Source organism: Pinus tabuliformis, chromosome 6 (genome assembly GCF_031772625.1).
Source record: "Pinus tabuliformis cultivar Carrire ecotype Pingquan chromosome 6, CPIR1, whole genome shotgun sequence".
NCBI lineage: Eukaryota > Viridiplantae > Streptophyta > Pinopsida > Pinales > Pinaceae > Pinus > Pinus tabuliformis.
In genome coordinates this window covers 247,384,976-247,397,644 of record NC_142292.1, presented here as the reverse complement: position 1 = coordinate 247,397,644, position 12,669 = coordinate 247,384,976, and the positions used below count along the sequence as shown (strand labels likewise).

Sequence of the window (12,669 nt, the reverse complement as noted above, 5' to 3'; positions counted from 1 at the left end):
ATTCTGAAAGTGTCAACCGTGTCCCATCCACTGCCATACATTATCCTTCATCCATTCATGATCGCCACCCTGAATCATATGTCACAGTTTGTTTTCACCTCCACTAAAATCATTAGCTCCGTTCCGTGTCATTGATGTGGGATTCATTAAGGCCCTCCTTTGACGGATCGCTTCTTGTCGACTTCAGCTCATTATCCAAGGAGTTGATCTAGGAACAACCCCATCAGTACTTTGAAGCTTGCATGTCTCAATGGCAAGTTTCTCACTTCCGGCGACAGGTATACATCAATGACTTTCGACCAGAAGATTTTGCGTGGCGTTCGACGCCAAGTCCTTTATTCACGCCACGTGAATTGTACTGCGGTACCTTGAGGGTCATTATCATTATCGGTGATTCCTCTCGCGCTTGTTAACGGTTTTCATCATTGACCGGTAATCAAGCGATGTCTTTCCATGTTCGACTTCAGCGAAATTCTCACATGGATCGACTTGTACTTAGAGTGAAGATCGAACGAGTTTGAAGACCCCGGATCTAGTTTCATCCATCCGGGCTGCGATACATATTCAGGAAATATAAAAGCATTTGTCATGTACATCATTGCAGCAGATGATCATCCTACTCAAAGGATGATAATTCCAGCAGAGAATTATCGGTCTACCATCAGACGATCGTCTGTTCTATGTACCAAAATGTATTTATAAAGCTGAGCATGGGAATGCCCGCCTCAGCTAGATCATGAAAACAGAATGAAAAATAATGTATTGTATTGTATTGTATTACAGGGCGCCTCCTCAGCACTGGAATGAACTTCAGACCCTCTAGATAAAGCATTTCACCCGATAAACGGCCTCATACTTTAGGGGGCAACTGTTATAGACATTTTTGTGCCTCGCAGCATGGAGCATGAAATGTCAATAATTACAGGGATCCTCAGTCCCTAAACATGTTGTTCTTACCCCTAGAAGAACAAGGTCAGCAAACCACAGCACTTCCCATCAGTTCTCCACCTGAAAAACACTCAAAACAGGCTATTTTTGGATCATGTCAGCTGCTCCACTGGGCAACTGCGCTGAATGTCAACTGCTCCTCCTTGTACCTGCGCTGAAAGTCAAAACCAATGAAGGCTACCTGCGCTGGGCGAGATTGGCCAAGTGGCACAGTCATTCTGCAAGGTGTCAACTGCCCAGGAAGCTTCCAAACTGACACTTGGTTCAAGGGATTCGCCCTGTGATGAGTAAGAGGTACTTGATCTCCATGTGTAAGCAAGGATCTCCAAGTGGACTCAAGAACTGAAGTTTAACTAAAGTGGGAGAGGACACTAGTCAGCTTTATGCCAGCCTCAAGCTGACTCATCCTTTCTCCAAATCTCCTATATATAGAGCTCTCTCATGAGGTCTAGAGAGGCTGGAATTTTGTGCAAAGCAAGGAAGTGCTGTTGGTTTACAGTTAGAGCTATTGGGTGATTGCTTTTATAGAGGTGAAGAGGAGATTTCTTGCTGTTGGGGAGGTGCTGCTGGATTGGAGCCATTGATGGTTGTAACCTTCTCAGAACCCTTTTACTTCTATCAATAAAGCTTTGAATGTTCTCCTATATACTTGTATTGCATTGATGTATTGTATTTACTTGTATATCTGATTCACTCTAATCCATGCATCAGTTATGAGTACATGTTTCTTGTAGTTTCCCTCTCTTGTTTGTGCAGGATCTGTGTGTAGCTGGGCCGGCAAAGAGAGCAAGGAGCTGGGAACAAGAGACAAAGAGAGAGGATAGGATCGACAAAAGCGAAAGACACCGGTTGGTTAATCTTTTCTTCCTTCTCTGTACTTTCATAAAGGAAAATATCAAAGCTTTACTTTCAGTTGTTGCTAAGGACTGTCACCCTTAGAGTAGGGATAGGGTCATCCGAGTCGGATACTTTTCCCCACAACAGTGATGCCAAGGGTGCCAAGTTGGTCGTGCCCTTCAAGAAATTCCCTTGAAGTTCCAAGGGTGCCACACCACTTGCCCTTCAAGCATTCAATGACTACGAGGGGAAAGTATAGGTGCAACGTCATAGACCACTATCATCTCTTATGTTGCCTGCTATAGTGAGACTAATGGTGTTGGGGATCAAGGAATCCGCCTTGATGTGCGCCCCGATAAAATCCTCATGAGCGACCCAACTTTGAGACCTACCCTCATGGCATTGTGATCTTCAAGGTGAAGGTGTTTCAACCCTTCCAACCCAAGTCAAGGCAGGAGTGCTAGTGGGTGAGCTCAGGGACACTGTCCCACCCCTCCCATGTAGTTCCATCCACCTATATAGCCCCATCACCCATATGTGAGTCATTCGGTCAAGCAACTAATCTATGCCTGCAACCATTAACATATCATCAAAATATAGATAAACATATATGGCAAGTTTCAAAATCGACTTAGAATTTCAAAGATAAAATAATATAAATTTTCATCAAACCAGGTGTCATCAACTCGTCATATGCGAGTGCCTCTGATGGTTTCCTGCCATACTCAATAATCATCAGTAACAAGGTTTCTCAGCGTTAGTCATTGTCATAATAGCATCATTAACAACTCCTAGTCATTCACATCATTGTTCATTGTAAGCCCGAACTAATGAAAGTAGGTAACATAGGGGACACATCCATCATGGCTATCATCATTAAACATCAATGGAAACATACATATTCATTAAGCTATCAACATCGTAACATCAATAGAAATATACCTATCCATCAAATTTATCATCATCATGCTTTTAATAGAGAGCATACATATCCTTTACTGCCCTCATCATCATAAATTCAAATAGAGACCAAACTTAACTATTTAATGTTACAATCATCATAATACCGATAGATAAGATACATAACCATTCATGCTATCATAATATCAATGGAAAGCATACATAAACATCACAACCATGAATATCTCAATCACTAATAATAGTGTCATGTGCCCGGATCCTCAACCTGAGGTCCTCAAAGAATAATGTGTGGGCCTTAGGGCTAAATAAATGTTAGTGTCATATCACTGTCAGTCAACTAGAGTGGGCACTACAACTATGATGAACCCTCCCTTTTTGCTAGCATCGCTCTTTATTGTTTATATACCAAGTGTATATATTGTAGCATTGTAGTCCCTGATATTGTGTTTTATGTTTTATTAGTAGTATGTTCTTGGGTATTTTGGCATAAACTAGTGTGTTTTCAATCTTTTGCTGACTTTTTGTGCTCTCAATATTGGTTTCTTATGTGACCTGCCTCTTTTAATATTAAATGGTGAAATAATATTTTATTAATAGTCAAAAGAAGCTTTAATATAAAAATATATAGCTTTTACTTGGACTTCAAAATTGGGAAAGAGGTTGGGGTCGCAGGAGGGGGAGGATTCTCACTAATCCTGAAGGAATCATCGAAGATAGATATGCTTGGGGCCTGGGTAGGAAGACTAACAATCAAGCTGAAGCTTATGGTTTGTTTCTCGGTCTAACATTGGCTCAAAAAAAGGGCATAAAAAAGATCTAGGTCTTAGGAGACTCAATGTTGATCATAAAGCATATGAACTATATTTCATCAGCAAAAAACATGAACCTAAATCAAATTATTAAGAGATCCCAAGGGATGATTCCCTTCTTTGATTTTGTGTCCTTTTTTCATATCCTAAGAGGGAATAACTAGGAAGTAGATAAGAAAGCAAATTTGGCTTGCCATTTGAATGCAGAAAAAAGTATAGTGAATGAGGTCGAGGAAACGATATGCATTCCCTAATCTTATTCATGGGCTTCAATTATTGGTCTGAGGATGGCATTCTTGGCTCAAGAGGTTATAAAGTATCAACAACTTGGATTATGCAAGGTTAGTCGCACATAAGCTTTCCTTACCCCCCCACTTCATTCTCTCTCTTTTTGCACGCCCCCCACCCCCCTTCCTCCCCCTCCCCTCTTCTCCTTTAACACCTCTCCTCCCTAACCTCCATCATCCTTCTTCCTCTCATCTCGTTACTCATCATATTCTAATCGTTCCTCCTCTTCTCCATTTTGTTATGGCCCTCTCCCCCGTTTCTTTCAGCCTCCCGCTCCTTGGTCCCTGTCGCATCGTCCCATGCTTGGCTCGACCTGTCATTATGCCTCGTGGTAAGGGTTATCTTATTATGTTGTAGCAATGTGTCTGCGTCCTTCATATTGGTACTACACTTGGGCTTGGGAGATCACACAGCTTGAGAATCCAGCCCCCATGACATGGATTTTGTTGCAAAGGTCAATGTTCCATCACAGGCGAAGGCAAGTTAATGGGAGATTGGGAGAAACATTTATTTCCTCTACTCAAAATTGCTTTGGCTGCTCGTGGGAGGAAGGTGTGGGTGAGGATGAAGGACCAGGAGAAGAGCTGGGAAATTATGGTTGATAGTTGGGAAATTAAGGAGGAGCATTGGGATCTCAGCTCCATTAGTACCATTCTCTAGTACAACATCAATATCCAAACCTGCACCTTCTATTTAAGGAGTAACGGTTTGATATGCTATTATGGTTTAAGGTTAATCTTTGCTCAGGTGGCCTCTGCGAAGGCCTAACGGCTGAAGCTAGGGTCTTTGAGCATCTGTTGCGGGTTCTGGATCAAAGCGTCGGCCTTCAGGGGGTCTCTAGAGGAGTTAGTTGTTGCAAAGGGAACCTATGTGTCGAATTATAGAGTGCTAGTAGTCTGAGTGAGGCCATGAATTGTCAGGATAAGCAGAGTTGGGTGGGGGATCTAGAGCAAAACTTCGCGGGCATTCCAGAGTTGGGGGTTGGTGGTATTTTGGAGTTGTGGGTCGCGGGCATTCTAGAGTTGAGGGTTTGTGGTATATTGGAGTTGTGGGCATGTGGCATTCTGGAGTGGGGCGTCTGTGGCATTCTGGACAAAATCATGAGCGTGCACAACAATTCAGTTGAGGACAACTCTCTATCCAACTCCTGGGGTCGCCGCAAGCCTAGGACAAGGGGGTCGAGGGAGGGCAAAGTTCGGGAAGGCAGCAGCAACAGGCGGGCCTGTAACGACTATGTGTAAGAACACTTGGAGATTCAAGAAGGTTTGGCAATTCTGCATCGATGCATCCATCAACAACAAATTGAGACTCTGGCCATGTAGGATAAACAATTGGAAAAGAAGGAGTGAATCTGACAATTAGAAGATGAGGTGGATGCGTTGCGTCAACAAATTGAACAATTGAAGCTCAAGATGGAGGAGAGCAGCAAGAGCAATGAAGAAGAATTCACTAGACTAGATCTGAATAGTCCAACACCAATGGAAGAATAGTCTGTTCTCTCACTCTGGTTTTGCAAAATGTTTTTGAATGGCACACTATAAATGTATATATTTACTATTTCAGTTTTGTCGATTGTATAGCCATAGGCTACCAGAAATGAGAAATTTTTGTAAGAAGCATGGGGAAAACTCTCAGGGAAGGGATGGGGAACAATTGATGTATCAGAAGCCCTCAGCAGGCTCGAAAATACGATGTAAAATCCCGATTTTGCATGCGAATGGGCGAGATTGATATATATATATAAACACTACTCATTCTGGAAAAAAAATAAAATTGGGAAAGAGGTTTACAATAACAAACCATAAATAATTGCAAATCCTATATGGGTGTTAGCTTACAAAAAAAATAACCCTTATGTAAATTTGAACAAAAGCTTTCAAATAAAATAGTACTAAAGTGTGAAAAGAGAAATTGTACAGTGGGGTTTTCTTTGAGCATGAGTATGCCACAACTTCTTAGAAATTGTACAATGGGGTTTTCATTGAGCATGAGTATGTCACAACTTCGTATAACAAGGCAAACTTCTCTAATATTCAAAATAAATTAAAAAATAAATCCACATAGTGACAACACTAGGTGTTGAGTCACCATTATGTGATTTCACTTATAGAGATAATCATACCTAGAACTTCAATGAAAAATCTCATCTTAGAGATTGATATGGGTGGTGTAGAGACTAATATAGAAATGACTACGGATCCAAATTCGCCATTGCAAATTTTCGTGATCCCCAATTGAACGATTCAATCAAAACTCTTTAATTAAAATAAAATTAATATTTTGGAAAATTCAATAATCTTTAATAAACATATTAATTAAAAAAATATACATATATATATTAAAAATGGTTAGCATGTTTAATATATATTTATCCTCTATCTAATATCCTCTTCCACTTGGCTTTCGGCTGAAGAGCTAGGGTTCTGAGGAAGAAACCCTCGACGGCGCCGACAGCACAGAGGAACGCGTTCAAGCTCCGCACAGGAATCTCTGCAGCGTGACAGAGTTGCAGGGGATCAGCGAAGGACAATGGTACCTCCTCAGGGGGGGGCGTCAGAGCCCTCCCCCTCACTGCACAGCCCAGAGCAAGCGGTCATCTTTGGATCAGTTGATCCGGATATTCTCAGCAAAGGGAAAAAGCATCAAGGTAATGACAATGATCCACAGGAAGAAAAAGAGACTCAGGGGAACAGCCCGAAGGTTACTTCATCTACCTGCCGACCTGTAGCCAAAGAAAGGCCTCGAATAGAACTGCCAGGAGACAAGATCGATAGAAGGATAGAGTTTATGAAAGATCACGCTATCATTGGAAAATTCATAGGGTTTTGGCCAACTGAGAGAGCATTAAACGGTTGGATTGCGGCGAAATGGAAACCCAAGGGAGATGTCACTCTCCAGCTTGGGCCGAAGGGCTTCTTTACCGCCATCTTTTTTTGCCTAGAGGACAAATACAGGATCCTAGGAGGAGGGCCGTATTTCTTCAACTCGGCAGGTCTTTACATGAGGGATTGGATGCCAAGATTCAACCCTGACAAGGAAGATCTCACTTGGGCACCAGTGTGGATCAGGCTGTACTCACTCCCCGATGAATACTGGGAAGAAGATTGTCTAAAGGGCATAGGAAACGGAGTGGGAGAATATATCAGAGCGGCAGAAGAAACCAAATCCCGTAAGTATATCTCCTATGCAAGAATATGTGTCTTTATTCGTCTGAATGAAGCTTTACCAGAGTCAGTAACCCTTGCCCATCGCGACGAGGAATGGATCCAGCCTCTCGATTATGAGCATGTGCCCTTCAGGTGCAGAAGGTGCCATGCGCTGGGGCATCTATTCAGGGATTGCCCTCTCAATGCCAAAGCCAACTCCTCTGAACCTTCTGATTCCCCATCTCATGATGGTTTCACCAAAGTCCCAAGTCGGAAGCGCTCGCATAAAAAGCCTCAGAATGGGTCCAAACCCCAGCCTACCAAACCCCAAAACCCCGCATCTAAGAACAGCTTTGACATTCTAGGCGACTTCTCAGATGATCAGCCCCTAGACTCTGAGAATATCCATGCACGCCCTTCCTCTTCCACCCATCCCCCTCCATCCGGCCCCCCACCCAAATCTCAGCCTCCCATTATCATCCCGACCATCCTTAGCAGATACCCGAAAGACACAGCGGAGATTCCAAAGGAAATGGAGGTGGATGGTAAGACAGACCCCCCGCAGGACTCAGAGACTAATCAAGAGGAAAGCAGTCAAGTGCAGAAAATGGAGGAAGAGCCAGAAAGCATAGATCTACACGGTCTGGACATTATAGAACTAGAACTAGCTTGCAAAAAAAAAGCATATGAATCCATCTCTGAGACCGATCTAGAAAAGTTGGAAGTGGTCATCTCCAGAGCCTACCACCAACACCAACTAGGTATACAACCTGGCAGCACTTGGGACGGCAGCCTGCGTCCAAAGGATACCAAAAAAAGAGGGAGGAAGACAGATCTCCAGAGAACAATAGAGATTGGGAAAATCCTGGTGGACTCCGGTAGATATGCGAAGTTGACGAAGTACTACAGTCCTGCCCAAACTAGTTGAACCATGAAGCTTGTATCCTGGAATTTAAGAGGGCTTAATAGCCCTGGAAAACTCAGGATGTTAAAAAACATGATCAAGATGGAAAAACCGCAGATGTGTTTCCTCCAGGAAACTAAATGCAATAGTGCCACGCTGGGCCGCATACTCTCAAAAGCCTGGCCAGGAAGCCGATCTGTTGCTGTAGATGCCTCGGGAGCTTCAGGTGGGCTTGCTATAGCATGGAACACCCAAGCTGTAACTCTCACAGATTTTCATGCCTCCCATCACCTCATACAGGCGGCCTTTCATATTCTAGGTACCAACATACATGGTAACCTATCCAACGTCTATTTTCCGCAAGATACTGGAAGCAAAATCGCGCTCCTTGATACCATCGAAGCGCTGAGCACAAATAGGCAACATCCACTTTGGATCGTGGCAGGGGACTTCAACATGATAACCAAAATAGAGGATAAGATAGGAGGGAGAACCAGATTGGAACCAGAAGTAGATCGCTTCAAGGACTTTATCCAAAATGCCTCTCTCATAGATATGCCATTCTGTAATGGCACCTTCACCTGGAGTAATCGCAGAGTTGGCAAGCATCAGATTGCCTCTAAACTAGACCGCTTTCTAATCTCGGACAATGCGGTGCATCTCGGAGGCGATCTTTCGGCGGCAATACTGGCTCATACTGGTTCGGATCACTGGCCGATCGCTCTGCAATGGCAGAGACCAGGGGATCGGACCAAAAGACCTTTCCGTTTTGAGGGATTTTGGCTTACACACCCCGCATTCAAGGACTTCGTCAGAACCATCTGGGCCTCTTTCATCCCACCAGAGGGATCAAAAATGTACCAGCTTCAACAGAAGTTGCGATTTCTAAAAAGTCACCTAAAAAGTTGGAATAGGGAGACCTTTGGGAATATATTTAAGGCGCAACAGGAGCTAAATCAGGAATTGGGGGATCTCCAACAGAAAATAATTAATGAAGGGCACACGGAGGCAACCCTGGATCAAGAACGGCACATACACAATCAGCTTGAAGAAAGGAGAAAGCAGGAGGAAATTTATTGGAGGCAAAAGTCAAGGGTCAGGTGGCTAAAAGAAGGGGAGCGCAACACCAAGTTCTTCCATAGAACTACAGTGCAGAGAAGGATGCATAATAATATTCCATTCATTCAGAACCAAGAGGGGGCAAAAGTTGAGAAGCATGAGGAAATCGAAGAGATCCTCCTCAATCATTTCCAGCAGGTACACCAAGAGCAAGCAGTGGATCGGCAACAGGCGATTGGAAAGATAACCAGCAATATACCTAAACTTGTCACAGAGGAACACAACGAGCTACTCATGCGCCCTATTCTTATCCAAGAAGTAGATGAGGCAATGGCGCAGCTCAAAGAAGGTAAGGCCCCTGGACCAGATGGTTTCACAACCACGTTTTTTCATGCTTTCTGGGATTTGATTAAAATGGAGGTTTGGCAGATTGTAGAGGAATCCAGGGCTTTGCGCTGGCTTCTCCCCTCCCTCAACTCCACATTCATAACTCTCATCCCCAAAGAGGAGAACTCCATTACACCTGATAAATTCAGGCCTATAGCTCTCTGTAATGTCATCTATAAAGTCATATCCAAAGTCATTGCTAATAGGTTAAAACCTCTATTACCCATGCTCATCTCTCCGGAGCAGTCGGGATATGTAGAAGGCAGACAGATAATGGACGGCATTCTCCTCACGCACGAAATCATTCACTCGCTCAAACAATCCAAGCAAGCTGGTATGTTACTCAAGTTGGATCTCTCTAAAGCTTTCGATAAGCTCAGCTGGTCCTATATTCAACACATGTTGAAAGCTTTTGGTTTTTGCTCCACATGGGTTCGTTGGATCATGAGCCTTATTACTTCCACTCATTTCTCCATCCTTGTAAATGGTATTCCCTCCCGCCCTTTCAAGCCCTCTCGAGGCATAAGACAAGGGGACCCCCTTTCCCCTTTCCTCTTTGTTCTTATGGCTGAAGGTCTTGGTAGACACATCAAGCATGCCCTCCATTCTCAGCAGCTAAAAGGCATCTCTATCCACAACTCCCCTGCCTCCTCTCATCAGCAATTTGTTGATGACACCATGCTCTATGGCTACCCCTCGGTTCAGGAAGCCTCTTGTTTAAAATCCCTGCTCAACGATTTCTCTGAAGCCTCTGGCACCCAGGTCAACTGCTCCAAGTCACAAATATTCTTCTTCCATACCCCTCCGTCGGTTAAATCTGTTGTTTCCCGCATCTTAGGCTTCCACTCAGCCTCTCTCCCATCCACTTACCTAGGAGCTCCTCTCACTGCCTCTGCCATAAAGCAGCCCGCATGGCGCATTCTTCTAGAGAAACTCGAATCAAAACTCAATCTGTGGACTCACCGTTCTCTCAATCTAGCTAGTCGGGTGGTGCTCATTAAGTCCATCCTCCAAGCCATGCCTCTCTACCTTTTTTCTATCCTAGCTGCTCCAAAGTGGGTATTAAAAAGGTTGAGGAACCTGCAGCGTGACTTTTTGTGGGGAAGCTCAGCCACTAACCGCAAGTGGGCACTAGTGAAATGGGCTACTGTCTGTATGCCCAAAAACAAAGGAGGCATTGGACTCAGAGATCCTGAGTACAGCAACACCATCATGAACGCCAAGATCTGGTGGCAATGGGTGACTAATCCAGATAAGCTATGGGCTAAAATATGGACCGCCAAATACGCCAACAACAGGCCCCAAGTAGAGCTCATCAGATTTACACCCGCTGACAAAGGGTCGCTAATCTGGAATGCCGCCAAGCAGCATTACCAGCTCATTCAACAGCACAGCTTTTGGGAAATTAGGAATGGTCACATTGCTAGATTCTGGAATGACGCTTGGAACCAACTGCCCAAACTCTCGAGTGTTCTTCCTCCAGTGATGGTTCCGAACAGGCAGGAGCAGCAGCAGGCAACAGTCCATCAATTTTGGATACAGGAGACGGAGAATGGGTTCAGGAAATGGCGACCGAGTAACCAGATAATCAGCAACACAAACACTCAGGAAGCAGCAGAACTTGAGAACGAGTTAAGGAAGAGAAGCATCCGGTATGAGGACAGCGATGACATACTCAGATGGGGCTATCTACCTAAAGGATCCTATTCCACCTCCGAGGCCTACAATCTTATCGGCAACTTTCCCACTAGGCCGGATCCTCTCTGGGGGAGAATTTGGGGCTTCAAAGCATGGCCCAAAATCTCCCACTTCCTCTGGATGGTAGGACACAAAAAGATTCTCACCTGGGACAAGCTAAGGAGACGCAACTTTCAAGGTCCTTCGATATGTCACAATTGCTTTCAAGACGAGGAAACCTTGCAACATCTTCTGGACACCTGCTCACTAGCCAATCAGCTATGGGAAAAGGTTAGCTTCAGATGCCAAAAAAGGTGCAAAGGAGACGGCGATATCATTGATTCCATCCGACAGTGGTCGAAAAGCCCCTATGACTGTGCGATCCTCAATCACCTATGGAATATCATCCCGGGCACAGTCTTATGGAACATTTGGAAGGAAAGGAACAGGCGCATATTTAAAAACCAGAGCTCTCCCATTGAGGAAATCTGGAGCAGACTGCATGGAAATCTCAGAGAAACCATGCTACTACGATCATGGACTAAAGAGGATCTCCCTACCACAGACAATGAGAAAAACATTCTCGACAATTGGAAGCTGCAGCTGCCACAAGAGTATGCCATGCATCAGCCAGCGAATTGCAACATCAAGGAAAACAGATGCTGGACTGCCCCTCCCACCAACTCATACAAACTCAACTTTGATGGGGCCTCCAAAGGCAATCCTGGACCAGCAGGATTTGGAGGCATTATTCGAAACCATAAAGGCACCCCCCTGCAGATCTACTTCGGCAATATAGGGTGGGACACCAATAACTCCGCAGAGTTGGAGGGACTCTGGCAAGGGCTCTTATTAGCCAGGAGACTCAATCTTCAACCCTTGATAGTGGAAGGCGATTCCCAGATCCTCATCAACATGGCCACGCGCATTCAGAATGGCTCTCAAGCCAGAAAAGTTGCTGACAGCTGGAGACTAGAAGCAAGGCTAAACAACATTGCTCATGAGTTGCGCAATCACAGAGCCCTCTCCTTTCATCACACAAAAAGAGAAGGCAACAAGATTGCTGATCTCCTAGCTAATATTGGGGTAGAAAATAACCAAACCCTCCTATCAGGTAATTTGGATATCATCCCAAGCAATCAACAGACTCAGGACTGTGAAAGTCTCATCCAAAGAGACGCTGAATCCCCGGATGCGGGTGATGGCACGTCAGACAGGGACGAGCCACATGCCCAGCATGTGCCGCCCCGTGCTAACGATGCATAGTAATGGTTCACTGCCGCCGAGGTTTAATGTTCAGCCGCCCGAGCTCCTGGCATTCAATGCTACGCAGGGTGAAGCGATGTGGATGCAGGAAGCAGTTATGGAGGGCTCTTATCGAGGGAATGTTGCGAGATTTCACAGGGAAGGCGGATCACTGCAGGCTCATTTGCATGGTAAGGCCTGGGTGGTGCAGGCTCGGAAGGATTCTGGACGGGTGGGCGCTCTCCTCCCTCAAAACGCAGCCACTGCAATCCGTCATTGCGACTCTGGTGAATGCCTCAGGTGGGAACAGAGCTCCAAGAGCAATTGGAGTGAATTTGAGGCGAAAAGTGAAGACACTCACTCGGGCAAAGTCCGCTCCGTGTTTGTTATTCCTGTGCGTGGTCTTTGGGCAGTTGAGTTCTGCCCTGCATCAATCCGGGTACTGCAA

At 44.9% G+C, this 12,669-nt stretch overlaps 1 protein-coding gene across 1 annotated transcript; it reads left to right on the top strand.

Annotated features, from left to right (window-relative positions):
- The first annotated feature begins 7,955 nt into the window (after positions 1-7,955).
- Positions 7,956-12,242, top strand: LOC149258312 (uncharacterized). The gene is made up of 2 exons (XM_089410098.1): positions 7,956-8,861; positions 9,042-12,242. Exons 1-2 carry the CDS (start codon positions 7,956-7,958, stop codon positions 12,240-12,242), a joined length of 4,107 nt encoding a protein of 1,368 aa, XP_089266224.1.
- The last annotated feature ends 427 nt before the right edge of the window (positions 12,243-12,669 follow it).